This window comes from Nerophis ophidion, linkage group LG23 (genome assembly GCF_033978795.1).
Source record: "Nerophis ophidion isolate RoL-2023_Sa linkage group LG23, RoL_Noph_v1.0, whole genome shotgun sequence".
NCBI classification, from domain to species: Eukaryota; Metazoa; Chordata; class Actinopteri; order Syngnathiformes; family Syngnathidae; genus Nerophis; species Nerophis ophidion.
Window position 1 is genome coordinate 30,421,312 of NC_084633.1, and position 13,941 is coordinate 30,435,252.

At 38.6% G+C, this 13,941-nt stretch overlaps 1 protein-coding gene across 3 annotated transcripts in view; it reads right to left on the minus strand.

Annotated features, from left to right (window-relative positions):
- LOC133541049 (troponin T, slow skeletal muscle-like) overlaps positions 1 to 13,941 on the minus strand; it is a 37,339-nt gene that overhangs the window by 16,416 nt on the left and 6,982 nt on the right. For 2 of the 3 annotated variants that reach the window (XM_061884110.1, XM_061884111.1), the window contains exons 2-8: positions 8,813 to 8,840; positions 8,718 to 8,734; positions 8,552 to 8,641; positions 6,313 to 6,334; positions 4,327 to 4,387; positions 2,578 to 2,694; positions 452 to 529 (exon numbers count right to left, since the gene is read on the minus strand). In XM_061884110.1, the coding sequence (XP_061740094.1) occupies positions 452 to 529; positions 2,578 to 2,694; positions 4,327 to 4,387; positions 6,313 to 6,334; positions 8,552 to 8,641; positions 8,718 to 8,734; positions 8,813 to 8,840 (413 nt within the window). Of the gene's footprint in view, positions 1 to 451; positions 530 to 2,577; positions 2,695 to 4,326; positions 4,388 to 6,312; positions 6,335 to 8,551; positions 8,642 to 8,717; positions 8,735 to 8,812; positions 8,841 to 8,914; positions 9,009 to 13,941 lie in introns of those variants that run through there. The other variant, XM_061884109.1, reaches the window with a different exon arrangement.

Here is a 13,941-nt window from a genome sequence, read left to right on the forward strand (position 1 = left end):
TCATATAGAACAGACTTCTACGGTTTTCTCTTTTGAGCTGCTTCTCCGTCTAACACAGCATTAGCAGCTTCTGCATATATGTCCGCCGTTTAGATACCATTTCAACATCCTTTGCTGGTGGTATCGACTCATTCTACTTCAGTATGGGGCAGACTAGCAGTGCTACGCTCGTACCAAATCGGCTACGCACCTAAGTCATGTTTTCGATTAATTCTTTCTTTAATTCTATTAATATCACCCACTTCTTCTCAGCACTTCCTTCGTTCCAATGGTCGGAAAAATTAAGTTATGTGGATTTGTAGATACTAGCGACTGCTAGTGAGTACCATAGGATGTTTTGGGCGGCTCTTACAGGGTTAGCCGTGACATTGGCTATGCCAACTAGCGGTGCGGAGGCTCCTACCCCAAAGGTACCACTGTATGAAATAATATGATTGTTTGTGTTTGTTACCGCAATCCTGTTCTGTCTGTCCTTCTCCTTCTCCGCTCGGACTCTTTGGATCTCTGCACGCTCTGACCGACGACGCTCCTGATGGGGAAACATTGGTCATGACATCATATTTAGATGACAAAAACAGCATAATCATTCTTCTGTGTTTTCCGATAATTTAATAACAATAACAAGATCTGATAGCTCAGTTACAGCTCATGTTATTCTATTCTGTGTTATGTCTTTTATGTTGCACGATTGCGCCAGGTAAAATTCTTAGTTTGTGAACCCGTTCTCAAACAATGGCAATAAAAACTTTTCTGAACTTTATTCCGATAATCAGTGATGGGCAGTAACAAGCTACATGTAGCTAAGCTATGTAGCTTAACTCCATTTTCCAGTAGCTTGGTGGTAGCTTAGCTACTTTTTTTAACGGGTAGCTTTTCCTGTAGCTTAGCTATTTTTAGACCCATGTACATCAAAGCTACAAGCTACAAAGAGACAAAATGGACCGTGAATGCGAAAAACATCCATGATGATTGGTTGGTGTTTGGATAATGAGTCACAATTGGCTAAGGTTAGGGCGAAACATTTTTCCTTTAGTGATAAAGACGACGTGCAGAAAACCCACAATAATGCGTGTCTTCTGTCACATTTAGACAAATGTATGCGTTTCCAGAAAAGTGCCCAACTCCTTACTTTTGAGTTGTTTACTCTCTAAACCAAAATAATAATAACTCTCTTCATCAAAGAAGTCCTAACACAATTTTTTTTTACTGCACTACCATTACCAAATGTTCCCAAACAACACATAAGTCATTGTTTTTGGGCAAAATATAACAATAATAACAATGAATTAGATTTTATACAGCGCTTTTCTATTATTAGATACCCAACGCGCTCACAGAGAAGTGAAAACCCATTATTCATTCACACCCGGTGGTGGTAAGCGACATTTGTAGCCACAGCTGCCCTAGGGTAGACTGACTGAAGCGAGGCTGCCAGTTTGCGCCTACGGCCCTTCCAACCACCACCTATCATTCATTCATCATTCATTCACCGGGGGCAAGGGTGAAGTGTCCTGCCCAAGGACACACTGGCAGCGATTTGGATGTCAAGAGGCGGGGAGCGAACCTGCAACCCTCAAGTTTCTGGCACAGCCGCTCTACCCACTACGCCATGCCGCCCCTAGATATAGATAAATGCTGTTTTTTTTTTTAACTGTAGGTAGAGAAGATAAATAAAAGAGGCAAACTAAATAAATACAAAACAGTGAGGTGCGGGGAGCGCTAGAGGTAGTTGTAGGTTGTCCCCAGCTAAATGATAGAGAGTTAATAGTAATGGACCCTTATTGGGTGTATTGTACACGCTCAGTTACATTAACATTTCTATTATACATGTGGGCCCATAAATGGACCACCTCCATGCTCCCTCCACCCCAGCGGACGATGGCGTGGAACACAGCAGAGGCCACCACAGTGGATATGTTTCTTTTACTTTTTATTCATAGCTGTATGTAGAAGTGGCTGGTTGTATCCGGTGCTTTAATGTCTTTCATGTCCTTTGATGTTTCCCTCTTACACACATGTAAGAGGGATGTGTACCATGGCTTTGAGTTTTTTTTTTCCCTTGGCCTCAGTCTGGACCCCCTCTCCAGAGGCCCAGGCTTAGACTGATTTTTATTTTATTTTAATCTTCTATTTTTCTCTCCCATTCCCCCCACTTTACTACCTGTATCTCCTCTTTTTTTGTAAGGGGTGCTGGAAGCCGGCAGACCGCTCAGCGATCCTGTTCTGTCTCCCTGTAATGTTTGTCTGACCTTGAATGGGATTGGGCTGAAAATTTTAATTTTCCTGAAGGAATAAACAAAGTACTATCTAATCTAATCTAATATACAAATGCTGTTAAATGTAGCCTTGATGTAGCTAGCTATTTGTGCAGTGTAGCTTGCTACAATTCTCCAGTAGCTTCGCTACATTTAGCCGAGAGTAACTTGTAGCTGAGCTGATTACATTGTCCAAGTAGCCTGCCCATCACTGAAGATAATGCAGCATATTAGTTGTACAAAATGGCTGCCAAAATGGTGAGATGCACCTTCCTTAATCAAATCCGTCTAGTATTCTTTAACTTCAAGCAGTAAGACTTACGATTCGATCCTTGAGGCCGATGAGCTCCTCCTCATCCTTCTTCCTCTGTTCAAAGTGGACGTCAATCAGTGTGTGCAGCTCCACCATGTCTTTCTCCATTCGCTTTCTGTGGATGTCCTGGAGGAGCAAATCACAACTGAGTGGCAGCATCTTAACTTTGCGGACTCAACTCATCCGGTCCAAAACTTTTGTGTCTTTCCTGGCTTTTCACTTCCCGTGTGGATCATTATTTGTCCCGTCGTAGCTTTTTTGAACAGTGTTTTTATCAGGGTTGACTACATAAAATAGAACCCGTTAATAAGGGGTTACACTAAAACCAAAATCCAAATTCATTATTTACCTGTGACATAAAGAGAATGGGTGATTTTTGAGGGTTGTCTTCCTCTATTTACTGTATTTTGTAAAGCCACTACTTTTTCCTACGCTGTGAAGCCTGCCGCTTATAAAAGGGTGCGACTAATTTATGGATTTTTCTTCGCAAATGGCCATAATGTTTTGGATTCAACAAATAGTTATCATAGAACACCGCCAGAGACACTGAAGACGTGTGTTATTTGTGCAAAGGCGCCATCTTTTGGACGAGTTCACTCACTAAAGGTTGCTGGGGATTGAAAAGGCACTTCCGGTTTTATTGCCTTGAACCGGAATTATATCTTGTTTCGTCCATAGCGTTTTTACTTGTACGGATTGTTCATACATCACTATGCAAAGTTTGCAAGTTTTACAATATAACAAAAATAATTCATACTTACTAAACCGTCCCACGTGTGATGTCTGGAGGAGTGTTTTCATGCATATTTGTTCGTGCTGGTATACATCTGCAGCTTATGGCCCGTTGCATCCATCCATCCATCCATTTTCTACCGCTTATTCCCTTTGGGGTTGCGGGGGGCGCTGGTGCCTATCTCAGCTACAATCGGGCGGAAGGCATGGTACACCCTGCACAAGTCGCCACCTCATCACAGGGCCAACACAGATAGACAGACAACATTCACACTCACATTCACACACTAGGGACAATTTTAGTGTTGCCAATCAACCTATCCCCAGGTGCATGTCTTTGGAAGTGGGAGGAAGCCGGAGTACCCGGAGGGAACCCACGCAGTCACGGGGAGAACATGCAAACTCCGCACAGAAAGATCCCGAGCCCGGGATTGAACCCCCGACTACTCAGGACCTTCGTATTGTGAGGCAGATGCACTAACCCCTCTTCCACTGTGAAGCCCTGACCCGGTGCAGCTAATATGAAAAAAAGAATTTTTCAAACATTTGGTGAGTGCGACTTAAATACCGCTACATTCTGTAGTCTGTTAAGAACGGTAGATTTTTGTGTTCTCATTTAATATTTTTACTCTGAGCTATTTATTATTTTGTATGTCTTGACTACAATAACAATAAAGTTTTCGTACATGCACAAATATTTCTTCTTACGGCAATGGCAATCTGAACAGTAGAAAATAGTAGAATCTTAGTTAAATGCCTTAGTTTTATTTTGAAGTTTACTTTGCACGGAACAGGAAGTCACTCTGTGCAGGCATCATTGCTGTGTAACTAGAAAATAGTTATGACGCTACTTAGCTACAAGGAATGATGAAATTAACAATACAACAACACATCTCGACGTAACGGGCCTACTTTTCCCGGGAATGACTGATTGTGGACAAAAGCAGTCCACAATGTGTCACATCGACACTGACCGGTTTTCGACATAAGTGGGTTCCACTCTATAAGGACCGTTTTCTTACATACATCAAAATCCACTCTATCTCCTTCGGGAATCTTTGGGGCAGCAAGTTGAGGTGCCATTGGTCTGTAGGACAGAAGAAAACACAAAAACTTGAATCTCTCTCTTGGCTTTGCTCTCAGACGCTCCCTACAGGTGATACATGTACATTACAAACACAGAACAGCAACACTAAACCTACAAGTGATAAACCAACACAGACATAGTAGTTGGAAGCCAGACAAAAACAGGGCTGCTTTTTGAGCCTCCCCCCAACTGTTACAATTGTTTTTTACACATTTATATTCATGTGAAACTATTTTCATTCTTTTAAAATCAAAGTTAAATGTAATTTGATGCGTGTTTTGTACAAAAACTAATGTATGGAAAATCAATAGATTATTTCAGTGCGAAACAACAAATTTGACACACCGTATTTTTCGGAATATAAGGCGCACTTAAAATCCTTTCATTTTCTCAAAACTTGACAGTGCGCCTTCTAATCTTTTTTTCTCTTCTTATGTGGCATTAGTACAGTATCATAAGAAAATAAACATTTCTTTATGATACTGTACTGAGTCTTTTGAAAATGTTGTACAATTTTCCATTTTGTCTATTTCTGCACTTTAATTTTTGAAGTTGTTCTTGATTTATTATATCAATTGATTGATCACAGCTGTGACTAAGTGCATCACTTCCTGTTGGAAATTGCACACTGACGAATATATTGTTGAAACGGGCTGTGTTTCGTAGCGCCTGCGCAGTTTATATTAATATCATTAGGACAATAGTGTTGCTGGCCTTGCTTTTTCTTTTTCTTTTCTTGTGATGATAAATTGCAAAAAAATGTTTATCAAATGACAGGATGTGGGTGTGGCACGGCACCAAACTTTGACCTGATGGATCGCCACAAAACGTGAATAAATTGGTTTCACAATTTCAGATCTTGACACTAATTGCTACAAATGATGATGACAGTCTGAAGTGGCTATATGTAATTTTTATTCAATTGAATTGCGTCGTATTATTTTGTTTTATTTTATTTTATTTTATTAGGGCCCGACCAGCGGAGGAAGCCTCACAGGGCCCTATTGAAATTACTGTGTATTATTTTATATGTTTGGACGCCTTTTTGAGGGCCTTAACGTGCACGAAAATCTCCCCATATTTTCTAGGCAAGTCAGGTATGGTGAAACATTTTACATTTTGGGAATCCCGAAATGTTTGGTGGCAGTTTCAGGGCATCACGAAGGCTTGAACCCCGCCCGTTCAACGCTGCTTGTAGCTTCAATTCATTAATTGACATTTTAAATGTGTTTATTCACGAATAACGGGGGCCCCGCACAAATCGCGGGGCCCTACACACAGGGTATTGGGAAGGGCGGCCCTGAATGAAGATATTGATAAAACATAGAGACTATGTCAATAAGTTTACATCATCCGATCCTTCTAAAGCAGGACTTTCCAAACTTTTTCCTAGAGTAAGTAAAAAAAATGATAGTATGTGGGCTAGTTTCATACATTTTGTGTATTAAAAATGCTAAAACCAAACCATTGTAGGTCCTTAGTATATGTCTATTGTTGGTTTGTCATGTCCCAAAAGTACATATTCAACTTAAATGCACTTTAATTGAAAGTATTGTAATTCATTTTACTTTCTAAGGTGACTTCATGTGGGTGAAAAGGTATTTTTTATATGCACTGTCCCTGTATATAAACAAACAAAGCATGAAACAAGCATACTATATAATATTATACCTCTTATAAATTAGTTGTAATTATTAGAATATGCTGAAGGCAAACAAATAAGCTGCATCCTTTTGGACATCACTTTGTTGCACGTCACTGAAAAACTACTGCTTGTGTAAACACAACAAGGCCGCTCATGTTAAGACGACAAAACAAGATAATTCCAAAAATGATTGTAAGGCTGTTTTATGGTAAACTTAAACATTTACAATTTGCAAAGTTTTCCTGCTTCATTCAATGTGGTACAAAAAAAATAGACTTACTTAGGTTTGGGACGTTCCTCTTCTGTAAATAAGAGAGAAAAAATTAGGAAAAATACACTTTTTGTACTGAAAAGGTGAACTGTATATGCTTCAAGATTTAAAGGGGCCCAATCATGCAAAACCAACTTGTTTTTCTGTATTTGGGATCTGCAGATGTCCCGAAAATTTTAAATGAAACCATGGAGGCATTGAGGAGATATGTATAAAATAATCTTGCTTTATTCCATACAGTACTTCCTCCAAACCAGCCATTTAGACTTTGGCTAACTTGTGACATTTTTCCAACATGTGACATCAGCGGATATGTCCCTATATGGTAGAGATTTACTTATAGCAGGTATGTCAAACATGCGGTCCCCGGGCCGGATCAGGCCCACAAACAGGTTCAATCCAGCCTGTGAGAGGAGTTGTTAATTGATATAGTTGTGAGAAAATAATTGTGCAAATTTAAAGAAAGTGAACTGTGTGATTTACTGCAATACTGTCAGTCTTTAAATTTTGGTTTGTTGAAATTGTTCACACATTCCACAGCTTTTATTTTTCTATCAATACACAGTGATGCCTAGAAGGCAGGAAGTAACTCAAGCCTTGTATGGTTTGTTGAGTTAGCACAAGATTAATATGTGGAAATGACAAATGAGGTAGTTGATACACAATAGTTTTTATTTATGCTTTATTTTGTTTTCGTTCAATCCTAGATGGGCTGTGACATAACGTTTAATTGCTTTGTAGATACACTGAGATTACGTCTAAATTCATCGTGTTTTTCATGGTGTTTTTGAAACCGCACCATTTCTTTTCCTCGGAATTTTCAACTAAATTGAAGTGTTTGATTATTTGTGGTATGTACAGTTGCAGAATGTGCTTGTTCCTTTTTGGGCCAAAGTAAAACAAGGAAAACAATCTGAACGATGCAGTAGTCGTATTTTTAAGTTACTATGCCATGATTTTACCCGTCTGGTCCACGTGGTAATAGATTTTCCTCCAGGCGGCCCCTGAGCTAAAATGAGTTTGACACCCCTGACTTGAAGCAAAGCATAAAAGTTCTCCCATGTGGCAAACGGACAGTCTGCTCATATTTCACTGGTCTGTGCACCACAATGAGAGTCATTTTTTATTATGACTATAAAATACATAAACGTAATACAAAAGCTAACTTTTGTCTTTTTTATTGCATTATTGCATGGTGTGAGTGAATTTAATGTTCATTAGCTGAGTCGTTAAGAGTCTTGAAAATTGAATTCAAAAATAATATTTTTTAATTTGAACTTCATTGATGATAAGAACTCTTGTTGTTATCCAAACACTTTTCAATTTTAAGCCTTATCAATATTGTTCTTCAATGTTTCTCTAAAAATAAATGGTCATTTATCACAATTGGACTGTTCGGTTTTTCTTCGAAGACGTTTCACCTCTCATCCGAGTAGGCTTCATCAGTTCGAGCTCATAGACTTAGATTGGTCAAACTGGGCGTTATCAGAACCCCACAACACAGCAGATAATGTTCCTACCAGCTTCCATATTCGTTTTAATACACTTTACAAGAAATACATTGGCGGCAAACTCCGTTGCTTGCTCGCTTGTTTGCGCTGGCTTTCGGAGACTCTTATTTTGTTAGCGCAGGCACGATGGAGCGGCGCTTTTATTGTGAAGACAGGAACTGCGCGATCAGTCTTTAGGCTTTTGACGGGAAGTACGATTGAAATAAAAAGTGTCTTTTTTCCTTTACACTTTTGATTGATTGATTGAAACTTGTATTAGTAGATTGCACAGTACAGTACATATTATGCACAATTGACCACTAAATGGTAACACTCCAATAAGTTTTTAAACTTTTTAGGTCGGATTCGACGTGTGACGGTCACGTGACCGCCTGGTTTTGTTTGATTGGTCCAACGTCACCAGTGGCTGCATTTGATTGGTGAAACGCAGGCATGCGTAGTTCCTACTTTGAATGCGTGTCTGACAAAATCAAAACAAACAAAACGTGCATTAACAGATCGATAAAAAAAAAGTAGCGAGTAACGAGCTGATTGTAGAAAAATGGAGCGGAGTAAAAGTAGCGTTTCTTTTTTATAAATATACTCAAGTAAAAGTAAAAGTGTGTTGCATAAAAACTACTCTTAGAAGTACAATTTATCCCAAAAGTTACTCAAGTAGATGTAACGGAGTAAATGTAGCGCGTTACTACCCACCTCTGATTAAAATGTACTATAAAGGTGGCTATTAAAGCTGTTACCTGTTTCATATTCATCCACGTGCTCCCTCCCCTGATGCTGATACGTATCATCCTCTTCTTCCTCTTCATACTGCTGCTCCCCGTCCTCTTCTGGGAAGCAAGTAACAGTTTACTCGTTTGTTCATGCTTGTCCAGTAGGTTGGACACATTATCCTCCTTTACTTACCCTCTTCTGCCTGCTCCCTGCACGGACAAAATCGACATTTTAATTTAAAACATCACTGTTATTGCCTTTAGGAAGACTGAATTGTAGTTACTCACTCGTATTCCTCTTCTACGTCCGACATGGCTGCAAGAAACACACGAGTGAATTAAAGTAAGTTCATCTTGAATGTTCACAAGCACAGTCGGGAGGAAGCCCACCGGGTGTATTCTGTGTGTCCACCTGGGTGAAACTGGAACAGGTGGCCGGAGACCGGGAAGTCTGGGCATCTGTACCCATTACTTGGTCACAGATAAACCGAAGAAAATCAATAGATACATGTCTGCCTTCATTTAGTCTTACCAAAAGCTCAGTGATCTTCAAGCAGGTTATTTAGTCCAAAAATTAAAGGGTACATATTTGACAAAAAAAATGACCATTGTTTCGTTTTAGAAGCTGCTAACACGGCACAGTTTGTATCAGCGGTCATAATCCAGATACATTTTATAACAATATTGCTACTTCTGTGCAAACCCATGAATGAATCATTATGGAGGACATTTGAAGGGTGTAAACATTTTTTCTATTTTTTTAGACTGTTTTTGCTGAAATGTCTTCATAAACTTAAATCCTAAACAAATATATCAAACAAGTTGTTTTTTTTTCCCTTTTAAATCGGATAATGATACTGGTTTGAAAGGGTAACTAACTCATTTTACAAACTGAAACATGTTGACCTTATTTGATCAAAAGGCCTTCAAAGGGTTAAAATACAAATACACACATATATTTATATATACATACATATGTATATACATATATATATATATGTATGTATATATACATATATATGTATAAATATACATATATACGGCGTGGCGCAGTGGAAAAGTGGCCGTGCGCAACCCGAGGGTCCCTGGTTCAATCCCCACCTATACCAATTTCGTCACGTCCGTTGTGTCCTGAGCAAGACACTTCACCCTTGCTCCTGATGGGTGCTGGTTAGCGCCATGCATGGCAGCTCCCACCATCTGTGTGTGAATGGGTAAATGTGGAAGTAGTGTCAAAGCGCTTTGAGTACCTTGAAGGTAGAAAAGCGCTATACAAGTACAACCCATTTATTTATTTATCATTTATATATGTATACGTGTATACATATATATACGTGTATATATACACGTATATACGTGTATGTATATACATATATATACACGTGTATATATATACATACACACATATATATACATACACACATATATGTGTGTGTGTGTGTGTATATGTATATATATGTATGTACATGTATATATATATGTATATATATACACACATGTATGTATATATATGTATATGTATGTATATACACACACATATATGTAAATGTATGTGTATATATATGTATATATATACACTAGGGGTGTAACGGTACACAAAAATTTCGGTTCTGTACGTACCTCGGTTTAGAGGTCACGGTTCGGTTCATTTTCAGTACAGTAAGAAAACAACAACATGTAATTTTTTTTGGTTATTTATTTACCAAATTTGCAAAATCTTCCACCAAAAATATTTTTCTTAGTGGAATATTTGATGTGAAGTAATGCGAACCTTGGATAGGTCAATAATTCATAATAACATTGATTTTGATTCAATATTATGTTTTGAGCAATGACAGTTTGAAAGAAAAAAAAAACAGCTTTGATTTATTAGTCAACGTTGCAACTTTTTCTAAATTACATTCAACCTTATTTTAGTATTTTTAGAATGTGCCGTGGGCCTTTAAAACATTAGCTTTGGGCCGCAAATGGCCTCCGGGACACACTTTTGACACCCCTGCTATAGATAATAAAAAATTCAATCTGATAAATTAATGAATAAAAAGCAGAGCCTCGAGACGCATGCTTGTTTATCATAACTCTCTCGCTCTCTCTGTCTCTGCCCCTCCCTCACGAATGCTGCTGCTGCGTGCACAATGTGTTTTGTTTTTAACCCCTTCTTAACCCCGAACGTACATTGTTAATACACGCAACCATAACTCAAAATGCCGGACATTTAAGAAACTCTGCCCTGACAGCCCCGCAAAAGCGCACGTATGGTCAGTCTATCCTAGCTCGGTCGCTGCTAGCATGCTAGCGAAAGAGGACATGTCCGGTGCTAGCAGCGACTGGGCTAGGATAGACTGACCATACGTGCGCTTTTGCGGGGCTGTCAGGGCAGAGTTTCTTAAATGCCTCAAATGTCCAGCATTTTGAGTATTGTTTACGCTACTTAATATGTGCGTCTGGAAACTCCTTCCGTTCATCCCCACACCGAATTGAAACCTCCGTACCGAAACGGTTCAATACAAATACACATACGTTACACCCCTAATATATATACGAGTTGAGTGTATACCAAAATGGATACATGGATGATACAGCAGAGGATTGGGAGATTGTCGTGGTCAGATAAAACCAAAATAGAACTTTTTGGTACAAACTCAACTCGTCGTGTTTGGAGGAAGAAGAATACTGAGTTGCATCCCAATAACACCACACCTACTGTGAAGCATGGGGGTGGAAACATCATGCTTTGGGGCTGTTTTTCTGCTAAGGGGACGGGGCGATTGATCCGTGTTAAGAAAAGAATGAATGGGGCCATGTATCGTGAGATTTTGAGCCAAAACCTACCTTCATCAGTGAGAGCTTTGAATGGTTGACCAAATACTTATTTTCCACCATAATTTACAAATAAATTCTTTAAAATTCCTATAATGTCAATTCTTGGATTTTTTTTTCACATTCCGTCTCTCACAGTTGAAGTGTACCTATGATGAAAATTACAGACCTCTGTCATCCTTTTAAGTGGGAGAACTTGTACAAATGGCGGCTGACTAAATACTTTTTTGCCCCACTGTATGTATGTATGTATATACAGTATATACATATATATATATATTGGATTATCCAGAGAATAGTGCTCGATATCGTGGTAGAGCACAATATGTATGTATGGGAAAAATCACAAGACTACTTCATCTCTACAGAACTGTTTCATGAGGGGTTCCCTCATCACTCATCAGGAGATGGTCTCCTGATGATTGAGGGAACCCCTCATGAAACAGTTCTGTAGAGATGAAGTAGTCTTGTGATTTTTCCCACACACACACACATATATATATATATATATATATATATATATAACACATATATATATATATATATATATATATATATATACATACATACATACATACACACACACACACACACACACACACACACTTGTGGTCAAACGTTTACATACACTTGTAAAGATAATAATGTCATGGCTGTCTTGAGTTTCCAATAAGATAATAGAATTCCGACACCAGCAGTCTGTTTAAAATCTTAATATTCTCCATTAAGCACACAAAGTTATTCCTTTCTTTTATTATTCAAGTTATTTACAAATGTAAACATAGTAGGCTGTAGGATATTACGTGCATGTCTAGTATTTGCGGAGTTGATGATGCACATTGAGGATTTTATCATCAAAGGGGACATTGTACCACAAAGTCTTAAAGTCTTAAATTGTGACGAGACCTGATTCTTTGGGAAAAAGATACCAAAGGGGACTTATATTACAGCACTACCGGGACACAAGCCGATTAAGGATCGCCTCACACTGCTAGTTTGTGCTAACGTTAGCAGTGATTGTAAGGTGAAGCCACTGCTCGTTTGTCACTCCACTCTGATTTGTGCTAATATCATATCAGAATAATACAAGTATCCCCAAATACTCAAGGCTCCTATACTGTATCGGAATGATAGCTGAAGTGAAAAAGTTTTAACAGGACACCCCTGATACTAGTTTTTATCACCCCTAAAAACACAGACAATCTTGCATGCACTGTGGCTGAAAGTAGAAAAAAAAAGTATAAGGTTATGTTCTATATTTATTATAGAGCATACCCTTATAGAGGCCAGTGAGCAAAAAAGGGACTCAAACAGGCTCGTTACACAGCACAGGGGTCAAAATGACAGGGGAGAGCGCCTGTCCTGCAAATGACAAACATTTCATACCACTTTATGTTCTTTGGCATAAAGCATGGCAGCGACTCATCACCACCACAGCACAGGTGGCCACAGCCATTTTCCCTTGTTGTAAATCACTTTAAATACACGGCACGATAATGCGCGCTCTGATGGTTCTGACTATAAATTGTGCCCCGGAGCTGCCATGGCTGTGACATAAAACCACGCAGTGGCACAGGCGGTGTGTGCTGACACCTCTCTGGCACAGGATGCTGGGGATGTGATGGAGGGATGGCAGGTGAGAATGTGACGCGGGTTAAACAAAGGGAGGTAGGGTTTCTCTCTCGCTTTTGTCCCGGCATTGCTTACTCTTTGTCCTTAAACAAACTTTTTAGTCCTGCTCCTTCTAACAAATTAGAGGATTTATGTTGGGGTGTCCAAACCTTGCCCTTTTGATATTTTTAAGGCTAAAAAGAAAGTGATTGTTATATTTGTTATATACCCGTCACAGCGTATTATTACTAGTTTGCTTCATTTGATTTAAATGATAAAAGAAAGTAGCGAATGCCCACACATTGATAGAAAAAGCTGAAAAACACTGTTGAATTCCAGAAAGAACTCAGAACAAAGTATAAAGGTGGCATCTTCACCCGTATTTTTCGGAGTATAAGTCGCACCAGACGTAAATGTATAATAAAGAAGGAAAAAAACATATATAAGTCACATTTTTGGGGGAAATTTATTTGATAAAACCCAACACCATGAATATACATTTGTAAGGCAATTTAAAATAAATAAATAAAGAATAGTCAACAGGCTGAATAAGTGTACGTTATATGACGCATAAATAACCAACGGAGAAAATGCCTGGTATGTTAACGTAACATATTATGGTAAGAGTCATTCAAATAACAATAACTTATAGAACATGCTTTACGTTTACCAAACAATCTGTCACTCCTAATTGCTTAATCCCATGAAATCATATAAGTCTAGTCTCTTATGTGAATGAGCTTAATAATATTATTAGATATTTTACGGTAATGTGTTAATAATTTCACACATAAGTCACTGCTGAGTATAAGTCGCACCCCCGGCCAAACTATGAAAAAAACTGCGACTTATAGTCAGAAAAATATGGTACAAAAGTTAAAGTGGTTAAATGTTCTTTTATCATTTATATTAGTTTTACATTAAATGGAAAACTATATTCTCTATAAAATGTGCTTTGTGTTCATATTTTTGGGTGTCTGGAACAG